The sequence below is a fragment of the Equus quagga genome, chromosome 15 (genome assembly GCF_021613505.1).
Source record: "Equus quagga isolate Etosha38 chromosome 15, UCLA_HA_Equagga_1.0, whole genome shotgun sequence".
Lineage (NCBI taxonomy): Eukaryota > Metazoa > Chordata > Mammalia > Perissodactyla > Equidae > Equus > Equus quagga.
The window spans coordinates 39,921,703-39,944,745 of record NC_060281.1 but is presented as its reverse complement, the minus strand read 5'-3'; the positions used below and the strand labels follow the sequence as shown (position 1 = coordinate 39,944,745).

At 37.5% G+C, this 23,043-nt stretch overlaps 1 protein-coding gene across 6 annotated transcripts in view; it reads right to left on the bottom strand.

Annotated features, from left to right (window-relative positions):
- The window catches only part of SLC17A1 (solute carrier family 17 member 1), a 49,688-nt gene extending 27,069 nt beyond the window's left edge, over positions 1-22,619 (bottom strand). For 3 of the 6 annotated variants that reach the window (XR_006885190.1, XM_046638783.1, XM_046638787.1), the window contains exons 1-6: positions 22,525-22,619; positions 20,894-20,976; positions 10,215-10,387; positions 3,278-3,511; positions 3,106-3,193; positions 2,665-2,751 (exon numbers count right to left, since the gene is read on the bottom strand). Coding sequence is in view for 5 of the 6 variants with exons in the window: in XM_046638783.1 (XP_046494739.1) it covers positions 2,665-2,751; positions 3,106-3,193; positions 3,278-3,511; positions 10,215-10,387; positions 20,894-20,921 (610 nt within the window). In the remaining variant the exon portion in view is untranslated. Of the gene's footprint in view, positions 1-2,664; positions 2,752-3,105; positions 3,194-3,277; positions 3,512-10,214; positions 10,388-18,339; positions 18,472-19,607; positions 19,691-20,893; positions 20,977-22,524 lie in introns of those variants that run through there. The other 3 variants (XM_046638785.1, XM_046638786.1, XM_046638788.1) reach the window with 3 other exon arrangements.
- Positions 22,620-23,043: the final 424 nt, after the last annotated feature.

Below are 23,043 nucleotides of genomic sequence, written 5' to 3'. Positions count from 1 at the left end.
ATGCACTATTCTAGGTACTGGAGATACATCAGTGAATAAAAGAGGCAAAAACCTCTGCCTTCATAGATCTTACTTTCTAGTGTTTGAGCAAGAAAGATAATAAAAAGTAAATGAGTAAAATATATTAAATGGCAGAAATAAGAGCTATGGAGAGAAGTTATGGGGGGATGAGGTGAGGAGTGCCATCCTCAGGGAAGGCTGTGACATGGATGTGGGGCGAGGACACTCCAGGCAGAGGAAGCAGTAAGTGCCAAGGCCCTGAGTTATGAGGCCAGTGTGACTAGAGGGAGAACATGGGGCTCAGAGAAGCTCTGATGGAAGCCATAAGTGATCCTGGCAAAAGCTATCTTGATGGAGAATGAGTCAGACATTAGTTAGATGTGAGTCAAGGAGAGAGTGGGAGGCTAGGAAATGGGGGCAGTGGGTACAGACAGGTTGTACAATAATTTTGACTGTTAAAAGGGAGGTGACAATGGGGCTGGCCCCGTGGCCGAGTGGTTAAGTTTGTGCGCTCCGCTGCAGGCGGCCCAGTGTTTCGTTAGTTCGAATCCTGGGCGCGGACATGGCACTGCTCATCAGACCACGCTGAGGCAGCGTCCCACATGCCACAACTAGAAGAACCCACAACGAAGAATATACAACTATGTACCGGGGGGCTTTGGGGAGAAAAAGGAAAAAAAAATAAATAAAATCAAAAAAGGGAGGTGACAAAAGAGCAGGCAGGCAAAAGGGAGCCACTTTAGAGATTTGAGTAGAGGAGAGAAGTTTTGAGAAGCTTGAAATAGTCTTTGTGGAGAGAAACGTGGCAGGACAGCCAGGCAATTTTAAGTGCAAACGTGAGTGTGTGATCCAATTTGCTCTGTTTGGTAATTTTCTTCAACAATTATCAGTTGCTTAAAGGCAGATACTATTTTGTTCCTTAAAACAGTATCAATTTAGATTTATTTAACTTTATTAAGAAGAACATTAAATGGAGCAAAAAAAAATTCTTGGTTTTAGTCTTGCCTCTGCCCCTAATGTGGGCAGGTCATTTCACATCTATGGGCATTGTATGACTCATCGTAAAAGAGTTATGCAGGCAGATACTTAATTCTCTAAACCGCTGCCATCCAGGCAATGGCACTTTTCCTCTATTCTAAAAGGCATATGAATCAATTCACAGTAAAGCTGTTATCATGATATAATGTGTAGTCCCTTCTTCCGGGTTCATGGAGTCACTCATGATAACCATAAGTGACATATGTTGTTCTGTACATATGTATGATGTTGAAATAGGAATACAACATGAATGTTGGAGCTCATCTAACCTTTGATCAGCAATACTGGGCAGCATTAAAAAGTTTTTCTTACATGGGGCTGAAACTTTACCTCCCTATAATTTCTGCATATTCATTTTAGTTTTGCAGTGCAGAGCAGGTATGCATTTCTCTTAAATGACAGTAAATGATAATGCATACTCTCTCAAATTTTCCTTTCACCAAGCTAGACAGTTCTAGGCTCTGCAGTCCCTTTCCTGATACAAGGTTTGTGTACGATCACTATACTGACCATTACTTACTAGTGATGACTAATATAGTGATGAAGAGCAAAGAAATTTCGAGGATGGAAGACATGTTTTCATATTATGGATCTGCGGTTTGCTCACTGTGTGTGTTGAATGTCTTCTATTTGTCCCCCTGGATCCACTCTCAGCCTTCTTTACCCTGCTTTGACCACAGATGGCTGACTTGAATGAATATCTGCAGGCCTCCAAGTGCTCTACTTTCCAGATGGATTTGGCCAACAGAAAGCCCAAGTAGAAGATGAGGGAGAGAGAGTTGAATGAGGTTAGGGTGTCTCTTCCCTTAGTTATCACCTTCCTAGCGTTATCTCAATCTATATGCCCTTTTATGAAAAGTCATGAGTCTTCTGAAGGCAGCTGTCTCTACAGGAGTCTCTCCTAATGGATTCCCATCCACTACTCCCTTGCTTTCCCCTTTGGACCTGGGGATGGTAACAACTTCTATATTGCTAGCGCCAGATTACTGTACTATCCCTGTGATTCTGCCACATCTCTTACCTTCTTTTTAATCACTTTGTAAATAAATCCTTCTGATTAAGCCTCTATAAGTTTTCTTACCTATCGAATGGGCATTATAACAACTATCCACAGTCCCTCATCCATAAGTCTGAAACCAAGATCTGAACGCCAAAAGTGATTTTCTAACTTATTTGGAAACTCCAATCCTTTGTAGCTTTTTATTTATTCAAATTTGTGAGAATTTCACATTTTACTTCAGAGATCAGTGTGTTTGATTATGAGACAGTGTTTCAGATCATGCTTGGGGTGTTAAGTATAAACTGTATACTGATCATATTATCTTTCTGAAAAGTGATCTATTTTGATCATCCCTTTGCCCAAGAGTTTCACATAAGAGGTATGGATCAGTAGCACCTACATTATAGAACTGCGAAAGTTATGTACAATAAAGCATGTACAGTTATGCGCATGATTCCTTACTTGTAATAAGAAATTAATGAATCTTGACGTATCTTTCCTTCAATGGGATTCATGATGTTTAATTTCATTAACTTTATATAAAGTATTACATTATATTCAACTTCTATTTTTAATTTTGTCTTAGGTTCTGAGTAATGACTGGGATTTTATAGAAAGATACTCACCCAAAATATAGAAGACCATGGGCCAGCCCAGGGATTTACAGATGAATCCAGTCGCAATGAGGGTAATGAAGGGTCCCAGCATAAATCCTAATAAGAAGGCACAAAGAACATCCCTAATGAATGGAAGTATCTGAAAGTAGAGATAATATATCCTCACAGTAGCAAAGAACATTTTCCAGTGAAATAAATTTGTATAGCATAACACTGAATAGAAGAAAAGAATAAAATATTGGCCTTTTTCCTCTTTTTTCTACTGTTTGAGCTAAGGAAGCCTCTTCGCCGTTCCAGACAGTTTCCACATCTTTAAAGTGAGGATGCTGGAATAGATGGTTTCGGAAGCCCTTGACAGTTTAAAACACACATGTTTCTTATGGCTCTAGGGAATAACATGATACAATGAGGTGACAATGATATTCAAATATTCTAGGCCCAAGTCATTACCTGATATACTAATAGAGGTAAGTCGGCCTCGTTCCAAGGGAGGAGCCCATTTGATCCATATTACTTGCTGAGCTGCTGCTACTGTCCCCTGAAATGCGAAGGATTAGGACATTTGATCTCTGATACTTTCTGTGAATTTAAACCCTGTTCAGTTTTTGCATTATCTTAATACCTGGGCTACTCCCTGGGCTACTCGGCACACAATGACCAAAGTTTCTCCAACTTGAGCTGCCAGTGGGATGAACAAATTAATTAGAGAGCTGACAAATAATGTAGAGCCAACCATTTTCTTTACGGAGTATATTCCAGATAAGTATCCAGCAGGAATTTGGAAGATAACTGAACCATAGAAGATGGAACTGAAGATGATCCCCTGGATTTCAGGGCTCCAATTATACACGGGGTTCTGAAAGAAAAGAGGAGATAAATCTAGCTGCTCTGCATACTGGTGATTTACCATGATATTCAGGGATGTGGGAAAATTGGTCTTCCAGCTCACCCTGTGTAAAGTAGCTCCCCTCTGCCTAATATTCTCTGTCATGGGAACTTCTTCATTCTTTTATAACATTATTTTCTGTGTGTAGTTGCGTTTAATCTTTGGTATCCTCAACTGTAATGTAAAGTCCTTGCAAGTCAAGGGTACCATCTGTATCCCCAGTACCTGTCACAGCATAAGCATTTAATACCCGTCTCTTCAGTGTTGCTAAACTACATGTAAACGCGTCTGCAGAGCGCTATATAGTACGAGATCTACTTCAATCATTAGATTCCTCTTGCCTCTTCTCTTCCTCTAACTCCTCCATTAAGTTAGCCTCATTCACAAAACAACGTTTGTCCACATACGCACTGTTCCCGGAGAGAAAAATAGCCATAGATAGAAGATCAACTCATGATGAGATGTTCTTGGGCTGAACTATGGAAATAATTGGGTGGGACAGTGAAAGAAAAAGGCCATTTCTCTTCTTTTGCTTGGCTCTGATGTGGCCTGTTTTGTTGTCTTTCCCGGGAGTGGATTTCTCTGTCAATCCTCAGGTTAGGGAAGCTTCTATGGTTTTGTTGCACTGTTAAAGTTGGTCCAAGAAATTCTTAATAATGAACTTATGGTTGAGACTCTGGGGAGCAGGTTGCATGTGTTTTTTGGCTCACTGGAAAGGGAGAAGCTTTCAGGATAGTAGATGAGGGCAGGATAAAGCTTCTTTGGAAGCATCCAAGATAGTCCCCTTCTCTAAACTTTCTCTGCTAGTTGCATAATTAAGAGGAATATATTAAGTAATGAAGGATTTTATTGAATAAGGAGTTAATGGTCCAAGTGGTATTTTTGGTTGAATACGAAATAAGGAAATAGGTAGGAATCTATGTGTTTGTTCTCTCATCACTAATATCTTGTCACCTTCTTTCCTCTTTTTTTCTCCCCTTCTCAAATCCCTGTCATCCTGTGGCTGTGGCCTCTGGATAGTGATGTCTCTGTCTGAGAGAAAAAAGCTTTCATGAGAGCTCTGGTAAGAGTACCACTCTGAGGATATCGAATAATAACAGTGAGGGGCATCCATAAAGTAGCATGGAAGGGCTACTGGAGGGGCATGGAAGCTCCAGACCTTTGGTGAGAGGCTTTCCAGAGGATGGAACACAATGCTCTTCCATGTTTTTTTAAATCACAGGAGTTGCGCCATGGAAATCAGTACTCACCCTTACCTACATCAGGTGGTCCAGCACACATTGATTCAACCTTCCCTGTGCACGTGAACACATCACTCAAAATCTTGGGTTGTTTTTCTTATACCCTAAAGCCATCACTCTTTAAGAGCCATCATTCTTTCTCTTCTTAGAGAAAGAGCCTACCATAATTGGATTAAAACCACTAAGCTCAGACTGAAATTCCCCACACCAGATGGATAAAACCTCAGTTGATATTTCCCTATTTAATGCATTAACAAGTTGTCATTGAACAAAGTATTCCACATATAAATATATAAATTACCCTATATAAGTCTTAGGAATAAATATATATTCATCTGTATGAGTCATATAAATGAAAAGCAAATAGATGATGCCCCAATAGGTAAAATGCACTAAAGATATCAATAGATAATTTACGAGAGAAAAAAATGGACATGACCAATAAATATAGGTCATAGAAATACAAAAATGTGCAATTCCATTAATAATAAAAGAATATTTTACAGTTATGGCAGAATTTCTAACTATCAGATTGGTAAATTTTAAATAGAATAATGATACCTACTCCTTGGCTATTGTGGCAGGGGGAAACCCTATTACAGAATACTCCTTGTTCATGTGTATCACCTTCATTCTCATCTTCCTTCCTTTTCTTTTCTATACTCAGTGTCCCTTACTGTGCTCTCTGTGGTTCCTGTTCTCTCTTGTTTTCCTTGTTATTTTGTCTTTTCTTTTCTAAAATCTTCTGTCTTGTTTTTTCATAATCCTTTACTGAGTTCTGTCAATTTCCTTTTTTCATTCATCTGCTGTCTGAGCACAGCCTGGTCATCTCTACTTTGAGCTCCTATATATGCTGCATGGTGGTATTCCTTCCATAGCTATAATTGCTGTGCTAGTTTTTAGGCTCATTTTGTAATTTCAGGTTACAATTTAGATCTGCTTCATGGAAACAACTTTCTGAGTTTTCATATTTTAGGATGATTATATGCTCTATTTCTTCATTTCTTCACTGAGTATCTTTGTATAACAGCAAACAGAATTTCTTTTCTGTGACTCATACTCGAAGGAGATCAATTTTCCTGGATTCTAGCAGGAGGTCCCTTGGTGGGGGTGAATGGACCAGAAAAATGTTCCAAGCTCCACAGCTTGAACTCCTTCCTCTGTTGCTACAGAGAGGCGTATAAAGTATGGTCCCCTGTGAGCAGCCATTTCTCTAGGAAATGCGGTTCTCAATATTTAAACCAAAACAATGGAATACTACAAATATTTAAGAATATAGTTCAAGAAAAAGTTTTTGAATGAGATAAATTTGTTTTTTTTGTGGGGACTATTGGCTCTGAGCTACCTTCTGTTGCCAATCTTCTTCTATTTTATGTGGGATGCTGCCACAGTGTGGCTTGACGAGCGGTGCTAGGTCCATGCCTGGGATCCGAACCTACAAACCCTGGGCGCCAAAGCGGAGCACGCGAACTTAACCACTATGCCACTGGGCCGGCCCCTGAATAGATAGATTTCAACAGATTTTTGAGGTACAATTGACACAATAAACTGCACATTTAATCTTTGGCATAATGGATACAACTTGATAAATTTTTAAATATGGGTATACTCATGAGACTATCACCACAATCAAGAGGATGACCATACTCTTCACCTCCAAAAGATTCTTTACTATTTTTGTAATTGCTACTTCCTGCTCCTCCCCCATCACTGATCTGCTGACTCTTACTATAGCTTAGTTTTCATTTTCTAGAAGTTTTATATAAATGGAGTCAGACAGTAGGCACTATTTTTTTTCATCTAGCTTATTCCACTCAGTATAATTATTTTGAGTTTCATCCATGTTGTTCTGTGTATCAATAGTTCATTTCTTTTTAGTGCTAAGTACTCCATTTTATTGATGTACCAGAGTTTGTGCATTCATTCACCTATTGATGAATATTTTGGTTGTTTCCAGTGATGTGCAATTCTCTGTATGAACATATACTTTCAATTCTCTACAGTAAATACCTAGCAGTGGAATGGCTGGATCATATGGTAGGTGCAAGCTTAACTAAAGTGGTTATACCATTTTCACCAGCAGTGTGGGAGGATTTCAGTTTCTCCACATTCCCGACAACACTTGGTATGTCCAATTTTTATAATTTTAGCCATTTGAATTGCTGTGTAGGAATAAATCTTTGTGGATTTAATTTGCTTGTCCCTAATGACTAATGATTTGGAGCATCATTTCATTGGAGTATTTGCCATCATATATCTTCTTTGGTTAAGCGTCTGTTCACATCTTTCTTCTGTTTTTTTTAATTTCATTTGTATTGAATTTTTATAGAATTCCTTTATTAGATATGATTTGCAAATATTTTCCCCTGCCTCTGGGCTGTCTTTTCATTCTCTTAACAGTGTACTTTGAATGTTGATGAAATCCAATTTTATGTTTGTTCTTTTGTGGATCATGAAAAAATCAGTAGCTCATATGTGTGTGAGTCTATTTCTGAACTCTATTTCATTATTTTTCTGTCTTTATGCTAATACCACACTGTCTTGATTGCTATAACTTTATGACCACACTTAAAATCAGGTAGGACATGTTAATCCCACAACTACTGATTTTTCAACAAACGTTGAAAGACAATTCAGTGGAGATAGAAGAGTCTTTTCAATAAATGGTGCTAGAACAATTGTATATCCATATATAAAAAAGGATCTTCAACACAACATATACAAAAATGAAGTCAAAATGGATCATACATGTAAATGTAAAACCTGAAATTATAAAACTTCTAGAAGAAAACATAGGCAATTTTTTTTTACCTTGGGCTATGCAAAAATTTCTTAGATGTAGAAAACAAAAGCACAACCTACAAAAGAAATGTTAATAGAAGTTCTTCATGGAAAAGGAAAATGACGTAGCTCAGAAACATGGGTCTACACAAAAAAGGAAGAGCACCAGAAAGGAATAAATGAAGGTGTAAATTATTTTACTTTGAATTGATCTAAAAGATAACTATTTGTTTAAAGCAATAATGTAATTATGTATTGGGTATTTATAGCATATGGATAAGTGAAATAAGTAACATCGGTGTCACGGAGAATGGGAGAGAGGAATTGGGAATACTCTGTTATAGAGTATCTATACTAAACATGAAGCAGGATAGTGTTATTTGAAGGTGGATTTGGATTATTAAAAAATGTATATGGTAAACCTAAAGGTAACCGCTAAATCAGATTTTTTAAAGTATAAATGATACATCAAAAAAAGAGAGAAAATTTAATCATATACTATACTCAAACTCAGAAGAGCCAAAAAAAGGAATGAAAAAAAAGAAAGGAAACCAAAAACAAATGTAAAAAACAGAAAACAGTTACCAATTTTATAGTTTTCTATCTCTTGTTTCAGTTCTAGCAGTTTTTGCATTCTGTATTTTGATGCTTTATTGTTAGGGACATACATGCTTAAGATTATCATGTCTTCTTGGAGAATTGATCCCTTTGTCATTAAGTAATACCCTCTTTATCTCTGATAATCTTCCTTATTATAAATTCTGCTTTGTCTGAAATTAATATGACTTCTTCAATTTTCTTTTGATTAGCGTTTGCCTGGTTGCATAATGTTTGCATCTTTCTTCATCCCTTTACTTTTAATCTATTTGAGTCTTTGAATTCAGGGCGGGTTTCTTATGGACACCACATTTGGGGATTTTTATCAAATCTGACAATTTCTATCTTTTTACTGGTGTATATAGACCATTCACATTTAAAGTGATTATTGATATAGTTGGACTAAAATCTGCTGTCTTTTAACATTTCTTGCATGGCAGGCCTGCTGGCAATGAATTCCCTCAGGTTTTATTTGCCTGAAAAGTCTTTATTCTCTTTCACTCGTGAAGTATGTCATATGTGAAGTACGTCATATGTGAGCCTAGTTCCGATGATTATGTAAAAAAAAAAAAAAATCAAGGCACAATACCTTGTATATAGAGCATTATTTTTAATGTAAAAAAGAGTTAAAATAAGAAAATATGTTCAGATTTGCCTGTGCATTGGATATAGAATTCTAGCTTGGCAGGATTTTGTTTTGTTGTTGTTTTTTTGTTTTTGTTTTTTTTTTTTTTACTTTCACCGCTTTAAAGATTTCATTTCTCTCTTCTGGTTTGAATGGTTTCTGACAGGAAATCTTCTGTAATTCTTATCCTTGTTCCTCTGTAGGTAAGGTTGTTTTTTTCCTCTGGCTTTATCAAGATGTTCTTTTTCTCTTGGTTTTCTGCAATTTGATTATGTATGTATGTCTAGGTGGTTTTTCTTGTTGTTAATTATTTTTCTTTTTGGTATTTATCCTGTTTGGTGTTCTCTGATCTTCTTGGTTTTGTGGTTTGGTGTCGGCATTTATTTTGCAAAGTTCTCAGCCATTAATTTGTAAAATAGTTCTTCTTGCCATTCTCTCTGACTTCTCTTTCTGCAGTTCAAGCCATGCACAAGTTACACCTTATGATACTGTCCACAGTTCTGGGATGTTCTGTTAAGCTCCACCCCCCCTTCTCTTTTATTTCAGATTGGGGAGTGTCTATCGATCTATATTCAAGTTCACTGATTCTTTCCTCAGCTGTGCTGAGATTACATACGAGCCCATCAAGGTGTTCTTTCTTCTATTAAAGTTGCCTTGATTTCTACTCTTTGTTTTTAAGTCTTTCCTATAGTTTCCATCTGTCTACTGACATTACCTATCTGGTATTGTATGTTGCCAACTTTTTCCATTAGAACCCTTAACATATTAATTATAGTTATTCTAAACTCCCTGTCTGGGAATTCCTACATATGCGTCATGTGTGAGCCTTGTTCTGATGACTATGTAAAAAAAAAAGTCAAGGTGCAGTACCTTGCATATAGAGCATTATTTTTAATGTAAAAAAGGAGTGAAAATAAGAAAATATGTTCATATTTGCCTGTGCATTCATAAAGGAACATAGGAAGAGTAAAGTGAAAAAGTATTCTTCCCACTCATTTCCATTTCTTCCTGTACTACATTTTCTGACAAGTAACAACTCCTTACCTTTCAGAGATGAAATTAAACGTGTAAATATACGGCCTGGTCAAAACTTAAAAAAAGAGAATGTGTCTTGACTTTCACTTCTGTTTTAAAATGCTTTCCCTTTTTTCTCTTGTCCCAACTTCTCAATTCTAAAGAGGCCCTAACTTTTGGTTTTTATTCTTCTTCACATAAAGGGATTCACACAACAAAGCCCTTCACAATATTGAGGCATACTTTAATCAAGGACATGTTTATTTAGGTTACTACTAGCAATGTAGATCAAAACTTAAGCTTCTTTTTCTAATTATTACTGTCATATCGATTATGATAACATTCAATCTCTATGCAAATTAGTTAGGAAAATGGGATTTTAAACTTATGACTGTGGATAATATTTTCGATATACCTTTATGTTATCCAGGAGCTCCTCTGTGGAGGTATTGGGTAAACCGTGTGGATCCGTCCTGTTCACCATGACTACCATTGTGAGGCTCACACACATGCGTTGTGACATTATTAATACATTACAGACATGTAGGAGGAGAGATAATCCATAGCGGAAAGAACAAAAACTTGGAACTGGGAAGTAGAACAGAAAGTGTTCATTGTCAACACAGTTAAAAGCATACTTTCATTTTCAGAGCGACCACTCAGAAATTTGGAGATCTAGATACTAATTTAAAATTTTATTGCACTCACTGACCTTTGAGAAATTATGATACAATTGAAAGATGTGTGACTGATGTAATAATCCCCTACTCCCTTAAAATATAATCCCAACTGGAATGTCCCAGAAAATTAAATCAGTCTTCTAAGTACTTTGGCTCATGTCTATTTTAAAGGACCACTTACAAATACCCTGGGTTACTATGGAAGTAAGTCCCCTTAGTAACAACAAAGACCATCTCTCAAGGAAACTGCTTCATTCTCCAAACTCATATGAATAGCCTGGTTGAGAAACTCATGTATGCACATTGCAGAGAAAAATTGCATTTAAAAAAATGTAAAGTACTTATTGAGGTAGTTTCCAGCTAGAGTAATCAGTGTAATCTTGGTGTAAGGCCAAACAAATTCATCAGTGGAAGAAGGTAGGGAGTCCAGAAACATATGCACATATGGTCAAATACTTTTAAATAAACGTACTAATACAATTCAGTGGAGGAAAGTAGCCTTTTTCAACAAATGGTATTTTCCCAAGAAATGTAAAAACATCTGTCTACAAAAAGACTTGTACTGAAATGTTTATAACAGCTTTATTCAAAATAGCTGAATGTTTGGAATGGATGAACATACCGTGGTATACTAATACCAGGGATATCACTCAGAAATAAAAAGGAGGGAAACACTGACAGAATCAACAATCTGGAGGAATCTCAACAAAAACATGCTCAGCTGAAGAAGTTAGGTAGCAAAGAGTGCACACTATAGAAATCTATTTTTATGAATTTCAAAAACAGGCAAAATTAATTTATATGGCTAGATATTAGAATAGTAATTCCTTCTAGTGAGGAGGACTGGAAAGGGACAGGATGGGACTTTTAAAGTAATGTAATGTTCTATAAGCCTTGTTTACAAGTTTATACGCTAGTCAAAACTCATCTAAATGTACACCTAAGATCCGTGATTTTATTGTATACACTTATACCTCAATAAATATTAAAAATATATTGAGAAACTATGATTGCATATTAGATTGGCATAAGCACATAGATTCAAAAGCACATTTGTTGGCAAGCGTGAAGGAGAAGAGAAGTGAACCTACATTGTTACAACTCAATGGAGGGTAATTTGGTGTAGCTTTAATTACATTTTTAAAATGTCTGTGATTGGTATAAAGAAATGAATTTGACTTTTAAATATTGATGCTATATCCAGCCAGCTAGCTAAAAGTTACTTTGGGGAGGTTTTCTATGTAGGGAGTATGCAAATAACGATGATTTTATTTCTTATTTTCCTATCCTCAGATCTCTAATTTCATGCTTTCTTTGGATCAGAACCACCAATGTATTATTGATTGCACCAAGCATCTCTGGTTTTATACCATTGTTCCTGATTTACACAGAGTGATTCTAATGATTTTACAGTTTGGATAATGTTTGTTGAAGGTTTTGTTGTAGATATGCTTTACAAGGTGTGTTTGTTTTCTATTCCTGTGTAAAAAATGTTTCCACAAACACAGTGGCTTAAAACAACCCCCATTTATTAGCTCATAGTTCTGTAGGTCAGAAGTTTTAGCGTAGCGTAGTTGGGTTTTCTGCTTATGGTCTTAAAGACTGAAATCAAAGGATCAGCCAGGATGAGTTCTCAGCTGAAGGTTCTAAGGTAGAATCTATTTCCAAGCTCATTCAGGTTATTGGAAGAATTCGATTTTCTGTGGGTGTAGTACTGAAGTCTCCATTTCCCTGCTGGCTGTCAGCTAGGAGCTGCTCACAGTTCTGAGAGGCTGTTCATGTTACTGCTCACATGGACCCCTCCAGCTCCAAAGCCCGCAAACAAGAATCTCCCTTGTGTTGAATCCGTCTCACACTTGAATCTCTCTAACTGCTCTGTCTCTGACCTCCTAGACCCAGATTTAAAGGCTTGTGTGATTACATCAATCCCCCTATTTTAAGATCTGTTGATTTGGGACAAAAACTACATCTGCAAAATCCTTTCAAGCAGCGCCTAGCTTAGTGTTTGCTTAAAAAAATGGAGGAGGGTGCATGTACATCAGGGACCAGAATGTTGGCAATCTTAGAATTCTGCCTAGCACAGCCCACCCTGTGCGTCTCAGAAGATTAATTTTCTTTTTTTTTTTTTTTTAAAGATTTTATTTTTTTCATTTTTCTCCCCGAAGCCCCCCGGTACATAGTTGTGTATTCTTCGTTGTGGGTTCTTCTAGTTGTGGCATGTGGAACGCTGCCTCAGCGTGGTCTGACGAGCAGTGCCATGTCCGCGCCCAGGATTCGAACTAACGAAACACTGGGCCGCCTGCAGCGGAGCGCGCGAACTTAACCACTCGGCCACGGGGCCAGCCCCTCAGAAGATTAATTTTCATCCCACATGCATCCCACTTTTATCTCATCCCAAGGTTCCTAAAAATCTCATCTCATTACAGTATCAGCTCAAGTCCAAAGCCTCATCAAAATCTCATTAGTTCAAAGTTCAAAATCTTATCATCTAAATAGTTTCAAACAGGTGTGGATAAGAATCCTAGAAGTAATCTGCTCTGGGGCACATCTCTATATCTATGGACTTGTGGAGGTAAAGAGACAAGTTGTATGCCCCCAGTGCTCCCCCTATACAATTGTGGGACAAGTACAAGATAATTGCTACAGACATTGCAGTTCCAGTGGGGGAAAATGGAGAGTAAAAAGGAATCATTTATCCATAGGGGTTTTGAAGTTCGGCTAGACAAATGTTGGATTTTTCTTTTTAATAAATACTGAATTAATTTTATTTTTCCTATTATATAAATAATATATGGCAGTCTTTCTAGCTTAATTTTTGTGCATGTCCTAATTATTTCTCTAGAAATGAAAGCGCTGGTTCAAAAGTGTTTACATTTTTTAAAAATTATTTTGTCGAGGTCATATTGGTTTATAGTATTGTATAATTTCAGGTGTACATTACGATATATCAATTTCTGTATAGATGGCATTGTGCTCACCACCAATAGTCTAGTTTTTATATGTCACCATACATTTGTGCCCCTTTACCCCTTTGGCTCACTATCCCTAGCCCCCTTTCCCTCTGGTAACCACTAGTCTATTCTCTTTATCCATGTATTTGTTTATCTTCCACATATGAGTGGAATCATATCATGTTTGTCTTTCTCTATCTGGCTTATTTTGCTTAACATAATACCCTCAAGCTCTGTCCATGTTGTTGCAAATGGGACAATTTTGTCTTTTTAAGGCTGAGTAGCATTCCATTATGTATACATGCCACATCTTCTTTATCCATTCATCAGTTGATAGGCATTTGGGTTGCTTCTTTGTCTTAGCTATTGTGAGTTAATGCTGCAATGAACATAGGAGTGCATAGATCTCTTTGTATTGTTGATTTCATGTTCTTTGGATAAATACTCAGTAATGGGATAGCTGGATCATATGGTAGTTCTATTTTTAATTTTTTTATAAATCTCCATACTGTTTTCCATAGTGGCTGCACCAGTTTGCATTCCCACCAGCAGTGTATGAGTGTTCCCTTTTCTCCACATTCTCTCCAACATTTGTTGGAGTGACTTCAGTTTTTTGGAATAGTTTGAGAAGAATAGTTATGAAATCTTCTTTGAATGTTCGGTAGAATTTTCCAGAGAAGGCATCAGACCCTGGACTTTTTTTTTGTTTTTTAAATATTGGCACCTGAGCTAACAACAGTTGCCAATCTTCTTTTAATTTTTTCTCCACAAATCCCCCCCAGCACATAGTTGTGTATTTTTAGTTGTGAGTCCTTCTAGTTGTGGCATGTGGGACGCCTCCTCAATGTGGTCCGATGAGCAGTGCCATGTCTGTGCCCAGGATCCGCACCAGCGAAACCCCTGGCTGCTGAAGCGGAGCATGTGAACTTAACCACTTGGTCACGGGGCTGGCCCCAATCCTGGACTTTTGATTTTTGGGACATATTCTTTGTGAGGAAGATTGGCTCTGAACTAACACCTGTTGCCAATCTTCCTCTTTTTGCTTGAGGAAGATTTTCACTGAGCTAACATCTGTGCCAGTCTTCCTCTGTTTTATGTGGGATGCCACCACAGTGTGGCTCGATGAGCAGTGCTAGGTTCGCACCTGGGATCTGAACCTGCAAACCCCAGGCCACTGAAATGGAGCACATGAACTTAACTACTATGCCACCAGGCTCGCCCCGGGAGGTTTTTGATTACTGTTTCAGTCTCTTTACTTGTGACTGGTCTATTCAGATTCTCTATTTCTTCTTGATTGAGTTTTGGGAGGTTGTATAAGTCTAAGAATTTATCCATTTCTTGTGGGTTATCCAATTTGTGGGCATACAGTTTTTCATAGTATTCTCCTATAATCCTGTGTATTTCTGTGGCATCCATTTTAATTTCTCCTCTTTCATTTTTAATTTTATTTATTTGAGCCTTTTCTCTTTTTTCTTAGTGAGTCTGGCTAGCTAAGAGTTTGTCAATTTTGTTTGTCTTCTCAAAGAACCAGCTCTTACTTTCATTGATCCTTTCTATTGTTTTTTTATTCTCTACTTCATTTATTTCTTCTCTAATTTTTATTATTCCTCTCCTTCTGCTGACTTTAAGCTTTATTTTTTCTTTTTCTAGTTCTGTTAGGTGTGATTTAAGATTACTTATTTGAGATTTTTCTTGTTTGTTGAGGTCAGCCTGTATTACCATAAATTTCCCTCTTAGTACTGCTTTTGCTACATCCTATAAGAGTTGATATGTTGTTTTCATTTTCATTTGTCTCCAGGTATTTTTTAATTTCTCCTTTGATTTCTTCATTGATCCAATGGTTGTTCAGTAGTGTGTTGTTTAGTCTCCACATATTTGTGACTTTCCCAGCTTTTTTCTTGCAGTTGATTTCTAGTTTCATAGCATTGTGGTCTGAAAAGATACCTGATATAATTTCAGTCATCCTAAATTTATTGAGGCTTGCCTTCTTTCCCAACATATGGTCTATCTTTGAGAATGTTCTGTGTACACTTAAGAGGAATATGTATTCTGCTGTATTTGGGTGGAATGTTCTATGTATATATCTATTAAGTCCATCTGGTCTAGTGTTTCATTTAAGGCCATTGTTTCCTTGTTGACTTTCTGTCTGGATGATCTATCCATTGACAGAAGTGGGGTGTTGAGGTCCTCTACTATTATTATGTTGCTGTCAATTTCTCCATTTAGGTATGTTAATAGTTGCTTTATTTACTTTGCTGCTCCTGTGTTAGGTGCATATGTATTTATAAGTGTTATGTCCTCTTGGTGGAACATATCTTTTATTATTATCTACTGCCCCCTTTATCTCTCATTTATCTTTTTTACCTTGAAGTGTGCTTTGTCTAAGTTTGGCAACACCTGCTTTCTTTTGCTTACCATTTGCTTCGAGTATTGTCTTCTATCCCTTCACTCTTTGCCTATGTTTGTCTTTAGAGCTGAGATGTGTTTCCTGGAGGCAGCATATTGTTGGGTCTTGTTTTTTAACCCATCCCACACTCTGTGTCTTTTTGTTTTGTTTTGTTTTTGGTTTTTTTTGGTTTTGTTTTTGAGGGAGCTTAGCCCTGAGCTAACATCTGCCACCAACCCTCCTCTTTTTGCTGAGGAAGACTGGTCCTGAACTAACATCTGTGCCCATCTTCCTCTACTTCATATGTGGGATGCCTGCCACAGCATGGCTTGACAAGTGATGCATAGTTCCACACCTGGGTTCCAAACTGGTGGACCCCAGGCTGCCAAAGTGGAACATGTGAACTTAACTGCTGCGCCACCAGTTTGGCCCCCACTCTGTGTCTTTTGATTGGCGAATTCACTCCATTTACCCTTAGAGTGATTAATGTTATATGATGGCTTAACACTGCCATTTGTATCTTGTTTTCCAGTTGTTCTATATTTCCATTGTTTCTTTTCTCTTGTATTTCTGACTCCCATTTCAGTTTCGTGATTTTCTGTGATGGTTTTCTCTTCTTTTATGATTTGTGGCTCTGCTTTGATTTTTTTTTTTTTTTTTAGTGTTTACCATGAGGTTTGTATAAAAGATCTCATAGATGAGATAGTCCATTTTCTGATAGCCTCTTATTTCCATTAGCATAAGCAGGTTCCATCCTTTTCCTCTTCCCCTTTCAAGTTATTGTTGTCACAAATTATTCTTTTTTATGTTGTGAGCTTGTGGCTGACTTGAAGTGTTCATAGTTATTTTTGATGCTTTCCTTCCCATTGTCCTTTATGTTATAATTGTTTTCTAACCTGTTCTGATAGAGAGCTGCAATTTTCTGATTTTGTCTATTTATCTCCTTGCTCAAAGCTTTGTAAACTGTTGCATTTTTTGTTTCAGGTAGGAGGGCTTCCTTCATCATTTCTTGTAAGGTAGGTCTAGTGGTCATGAACTCTCTCAGCTTTTGTTTATCTGGGAAAGCTTATATTTCTCTGTCACATCTGAAGGATAATTTTGCTGGATAGAGTGTTCTTGACTGAAAGTTTTTGTCTTTCAGTATTTTGAGTGTATCATTCCACTCTCCTAGCCAGTAACGTTTCTGCTGAGAAATTCACTGAAAACCTGATAGGCACTCCCTTCTAGGTTATTTTCTTCTGCTTTGCTGCCCTTAATATTTTTTCTTTGTCATTGACTTTTGCCAATTTTACTATTGTATGCCTTGGAGATGGTCATTTTGCATTGATATAATTAGGAGTTCTATTCGCTTCATGTACTTGTAATTCTGGTTCCTTTCCCAGGTTTGGGAAGTTCTCAGCTATTAATTCTTCAAACAAGCTCTCTGCTCCTTTCTTCCTCTCTTCTCCCTCTGGAATACCTATAATCCTTATGTTGCTTTTCCTAGTTGAGTCAGATATTTCTTGAAGAATTTCTTCATTTTTAAAAAATCTTAGTTCTCTCTCCTCCTCCACTTGAAGCATTTCTATATTTATATCCTCTACATCATTAATTCTGTCCTCCATAATGTCAGCTTTATTTTTTATGGTTTCTAGATTATTTTTTATCTCAATTATAGCCTTCATCTCCAGAATTTCTATTTGGTTTTTTTTTTTTTTTTTTTTTTAGAGTTTCAATCTCCTTGGGGAGGCATTCCTTCTGCTTATTAATTTTATTTACTCAGCTCATGGAACTGTCTTTCTGAGTTTTCTTATAACTCACTGAGTTTCTTTATCATAACTATTTTGAATTCTCTGTCATTTAGCTTGTAAATTACTGTGACTTCAGGATTGGTTTCTGGAGACTTGACATTTTCCTTCTGCTCTGAAGTGTTACTGTGGTTCTTCTTGGTGTTTGATGACTTGATCCTTTGCCAGTGCATTTGTGGTAGTATCAGGTCACAGATTCTACCTGCCACTACTTGGGGGCAGGGGGGAGCAGGAGCTGTGTTTTCTGAACCCACCCTGTCTGCTGGAAGTTGTGCCGGTAGGAAGCTCTGCATTTATGTGCTGACCACAGCTGCTTAGAGGGTCATGTACACATGTGCAAGCAGGGCCTCTGTTCTCTGCTGGCAGGTCACTCTCATGCAGGTGGGACTGCTGCACTTGGCAGGGGATCAGTTGAGCTGTTACCCCAGGCAGGATGAGAGGAGCACTGTCTTTCATGAGCTGGCTGTTTCTGCACTCCTGGGTGATTTGGCTGATCTGCTGCATTTGGTGGGCAGAGCTCCTTCACTGGGCCTGAGCTGCACCCACTCAGTGGGGAGTGTTCCCACTAGTGGGGCTGTTGTGGCACAGTGGGCACTGCTGTGGGCCAGGCTATGATGCTGAAAGCATTCACACATAGGCTAGGCTGCCCTAGCCTCCTCTTACAGATATGCTGGCCACTGCATAAGGACCCATGATCTGTATTGCTGTTGCTGGGGCTGGGGAGAGGTCTGCTCACCTACTTCCACTGCTTCCTGGGGATCTCCAGTCCACCCCCCTTCAGATGTATGGCTGCATGGATCTCTCAGACATCCTGCAGTGCTGTACAGGGAATCCTCTGTTGGTTAGTGAATGTTTGTTTAGTTGCAACCTAGTGGAGAGAGACAAACAGGACAACTCACTCTGCCATGATGCTGATGTCATTTCTTGGATTTTTCTTGAGGAGCAGGGACAATCCTTGTGATTCTTGGCTCCACCCTTGGGGGTCTTTGCTCTTTCCTCTGCACTTTGGTTCCACCCAAGTTTCAGTAGAAGTCATCTTAAAATGCTGCTTATCATACATTCATAGTTAACTAAGAATTTTCATTGTGAATGAAGCTTAATTTTATAAAGATATTTTTCCATATCTATTGAGATGATCATAGAATTTACATTTTTTAGTTAATTTATGTCGAATGACATTTATATATTTTCTAATATGAAACTACTCTGTCATTCCTAGGTTGAACCTGACTTAGTTTTGATGATTTTTTAAAATGTTTTTTATAAATTCTTAAATTTGTTTTTCTAATATTTTATTTCAGATTTTGATCTTTTTTATTGTACTGTTAATTTTGCTTTATATGTTTGAGGCAATGTTATTAGTGCATAAATATGTTTATCATTTATAATAATCAATAATAATCCTATTGAATTAATTTTATATCATTATAAAACATTCTTGCAGAATTGTTTTGAAGTAATGAAAGATTTTAAACAAATAAGATCCTTATCAATCAGTGATTAGTTAAATAAATTATAATATATTTATACCAAATTCATATAATCTTCAACATATATAGTTAGTTATATAGTTAGTTCAACATATTAGTTAAATAAATTATAATGTATTTATACCAAATTCATATAATCTGCAACAATCTTCAGATATACCATTAAATGAAAAAAAAAGTATTAGTGCCTGGAAAATTAGCTTTCTGCACTGATCTTCCTTTGTAAACAAATAAGAATATTTTACATTTAAAATAGAACATTTCATTAAAAGCAGAGATCATCTGGCAGGAAAGATGAAATAAATATTCAGGCCAAGGGTTTAGTGAAGATAGAGTTCTCAAGGCATAAAATGATCACTGAAGGCAGATTTTTCAGTGAAGACATTTGACCTCGGGGTTTGCTTGTTTGTTTTGCCTCAGAGGGCACAGGAGCAACAGGAGTTAAATACCAAGCCCCTGGCAATAGAAGGGTCTAGAGACCCTCTCCATAAATGCTTAGATTCCAAAGACTTACTGGGTCTGTGAAGCGTGAACATACTGTCCCCCAATCTTCCCAGGGAGATTGCCAAAAACTTTAGCTCTATGTGAACCTTGGAGCTGAACAGAAGGAAGAAAACAATACCTCTGAGAAATGTAATTATTAGCCAGCCCTTCCTTTGACTTTCAGCCTAAACTCACTGTCCTTGAGTCATCTGAAAAACATCTCAAATCACACACACACACACACACTGAGGACGGCTTGCTATAAGCTTTCTAAACATAATCCTCAAAAGCAAAAGGGAAGTGTATAGACCAAGAAAGCTAACATAAACATAAGGAGAATCCCTGGAGGAGATTAAAAAAAGCCTCTAGAGGACAAAGAGGGAGCAATCCTCTCAAGGTGTGAAGGAGGGCTTGTTGTGGTGGTCAGTTAAGGGTGCCCTTTTGAGTTTTGTTCACTGTTCTCCTAAACATTGCTCCAGGAAGAACGTGAATTACTTCTAAATAAGGCTTGAGTTAAAAAGGAGACCATGAGGGGAATTCTAAAGTGCTTGAGACTGAGTAGCAGCAAGATATTGTGCATGTCAAACCCAAAGAAGCCTAAAGGAAGCATAAGGGCAGATCAGTGACATAGAGATATATATCATTTTATATGGTTATATGTTTTATGTGTTCATATATAAATTTGAACATAGATGAAATAGACAACATAAATATATCAAAATAATTAAATATCAAAATTGATGCAAGAAAAAAATATAAAATTTAATAGACAACTAATCTTTATATAAAGTGAAAAAGTATATAATCCATTGCCCTCCCCTCTTCTGAGATTTTGTCCCCCATGACATGGACATAACTTTAAACCAATAGTGATAATTTCTTATTGTCCTTCTCCTGTCCTGCTCAAGATAAACAGTTTCTCTAAAAAAAGTTCAGTAAATATCCAACTGTTGATGCCCAAGGGTGCAATGACTCAACAACATTCATCCTGCCTCACTTCCATCCACAGATCTGTCTCCTTCTCCTTGAGATGGAACCAAAATAGTGCACCTCTTTCTGATATTCTCTACCAAGTGATAAACTAACAAGCGTACGAGAATCAAAATAACTTAAAGTGTTAATACCTGGGGTACACAGATTCTTTTTATTTAGGGTTTTTCTAATGGAAAACCATAGCAGGACTGGTTTTTTCACTTTCTTTCCTGCACGTTTCTAAGATGCCTTATATATCTTTATGAAAAAATCCTTTCACCTGGAATCTATGGTGTCCTAGTTAAGAAGGAAAAAGCTTATGTAATGAGACAAAATAATTTCTACCTTTCCTGGGAGGGAACTTGTTATCCATTTACATAGGGGTTCCAGTTGCTTCTCTTCTTGCTGAAAGGTTTGGTTTATATCTACTGTAAGTGCAAAACATATTGATGTCAGGATAACACAGGTAGGAATTGACCCCAAACCACCCAGCACTCCTCTCTGATTTAAAACATGCATCAAAGGGAAATGAGCTCCATCACACCAGTACCCATTTGACTCTAGCATGCACCTCCTCTGACTTTTCACTTTTATGATTTTTTGATTGATTAAAAATATACAGAAAACTATAGAAAACAAACAAAAACCTCTGCCAACCTATAATTCTATACTTAGTGAAAATATCCCTCAAAAGTGAAGGAGAAATAAAGACTATCAAACAAACAAAAACAAAGGGAATTTATTGCCCGTAGACCAGCCCTGCAATGAATGTTAAAAGTTTTTCAGGTAGGAGGAGATTGCTAAACATCAGAAACTCGGATGGACAAAAAGGAAGGAAGAATGTCAGAAAAGGAATAAATACAAGTAAATTAAATTCTTTTATTTTCCTTATATCTTAATAGATCCAAAAAATAACTATCTGATTATTAATATTGCTGTTATGAGGATAGGCAGATCATTCTCCACCCCCCGACTTCCCTGGACAGAGTAGCTACTGTGGCCAGGTTGACATTTGCTGCTGGGAAGCTCAGCAAAGTGAGTGAAAGGACGAGGCGGTCTCATTTCAGGCAGCCCTTTTCAGTAGGAGCCCAGCACCAACATGCGCTGGTCATGCCCTGGTCTACATCTTGAGATTTGACCACATCAGCTTATATGACACCAGATGCTCGAAAGACACCTAAAATCCCTCAGATCGGATTTGCAAAGTATTTTTAAATGAGCAGTTTGTCAACTACCATTATCACACACTGGAACATCTTCTGGGGCTGCTGTTTATTTCAATACACGCGTACACAATGACACCACACACATACTACACAGCTTCACACATACACACAGCATAAATACACACCATAAACCCTCCTCGTGCTTGCTGCACATACACTTCCCTCACAGACACAAACACATCACAACACTGCACACAAAACATACACACTCCACACATATACACACAGCACTTATAGTACAAACACATACCACAAACTCCTTTCATGCTCACCACACAAAACCTTCCATACACACATACAAACCATACATACAAAGACATCTCAACACTGCACAAACACATACATGTGAACTACACACACCATACACACAGACCACACACATACAAGCCACACATTCACACACCACACCACATACATTACAAACATACTTATACATACCCTCTACCACACACACCCCAGACACACCACATCACTGACAGATACACAAGCATCATATACCACAAAACACACACTTCTCCTTCCTTGTCTATTCACACAACTGTCCATCTCACACTTATCCCTAGAAATATGTTCTTTTTTCTTCCTCTTACAAAAAAGCTGTGAAAATAGATATTTTTTCCCAAACATTTCCCCAGATTGCTAAATATTTTTGATAGGATCTCTAACAGAGCAGGCCCCTTTCTCACCCTCTTGAGAAGTAATTGATTGCTAATTTCATGTAATGAATAAGTGCATAGGAGTAAGACTAACCTGATTCAGGATGGAAAAGCAATTCTTTTCCTGTGAAGACTTTTCTCTCGAATTTAAAAGATACTGAATTTCTAGATTTACTGACTTTAGCCCTGTAAATCCTTTACCAAATCCTTCATCCTCACTATGACGAAGCTAAATGTTTAATTTTTAACTTCACTTCCATCCTTGCCTTAATCTTAAGAGAAATGTGAGTCTTAAAATTGTCCAGTGAACTAGAAACCTCCAGGAAATCTGCCAGTAATTTCATGACCACAGTAGACACTCTTAGTATCTTTCCTTGCCAGGACGTAGCCCTTGTCTGCTCCATAAGTGCTCCCAGGATTTTTTTTAATGAGGGTGGCTCTGGGTACAGAGTATTATTCTGACAGGAATGCTATGGTTTTCTAAATGCTCTATTGGTTTTTTTCCCTCTTCCTTTCTCCTTCCCTCCCTCCTTCCCTCTCTCCTTTCCTTCCTTCCATCCTTCCTTCCTTCCTCCCTTCTTCCCTTCCTTCCTTCTTTTCTTCTGTCTTTTCT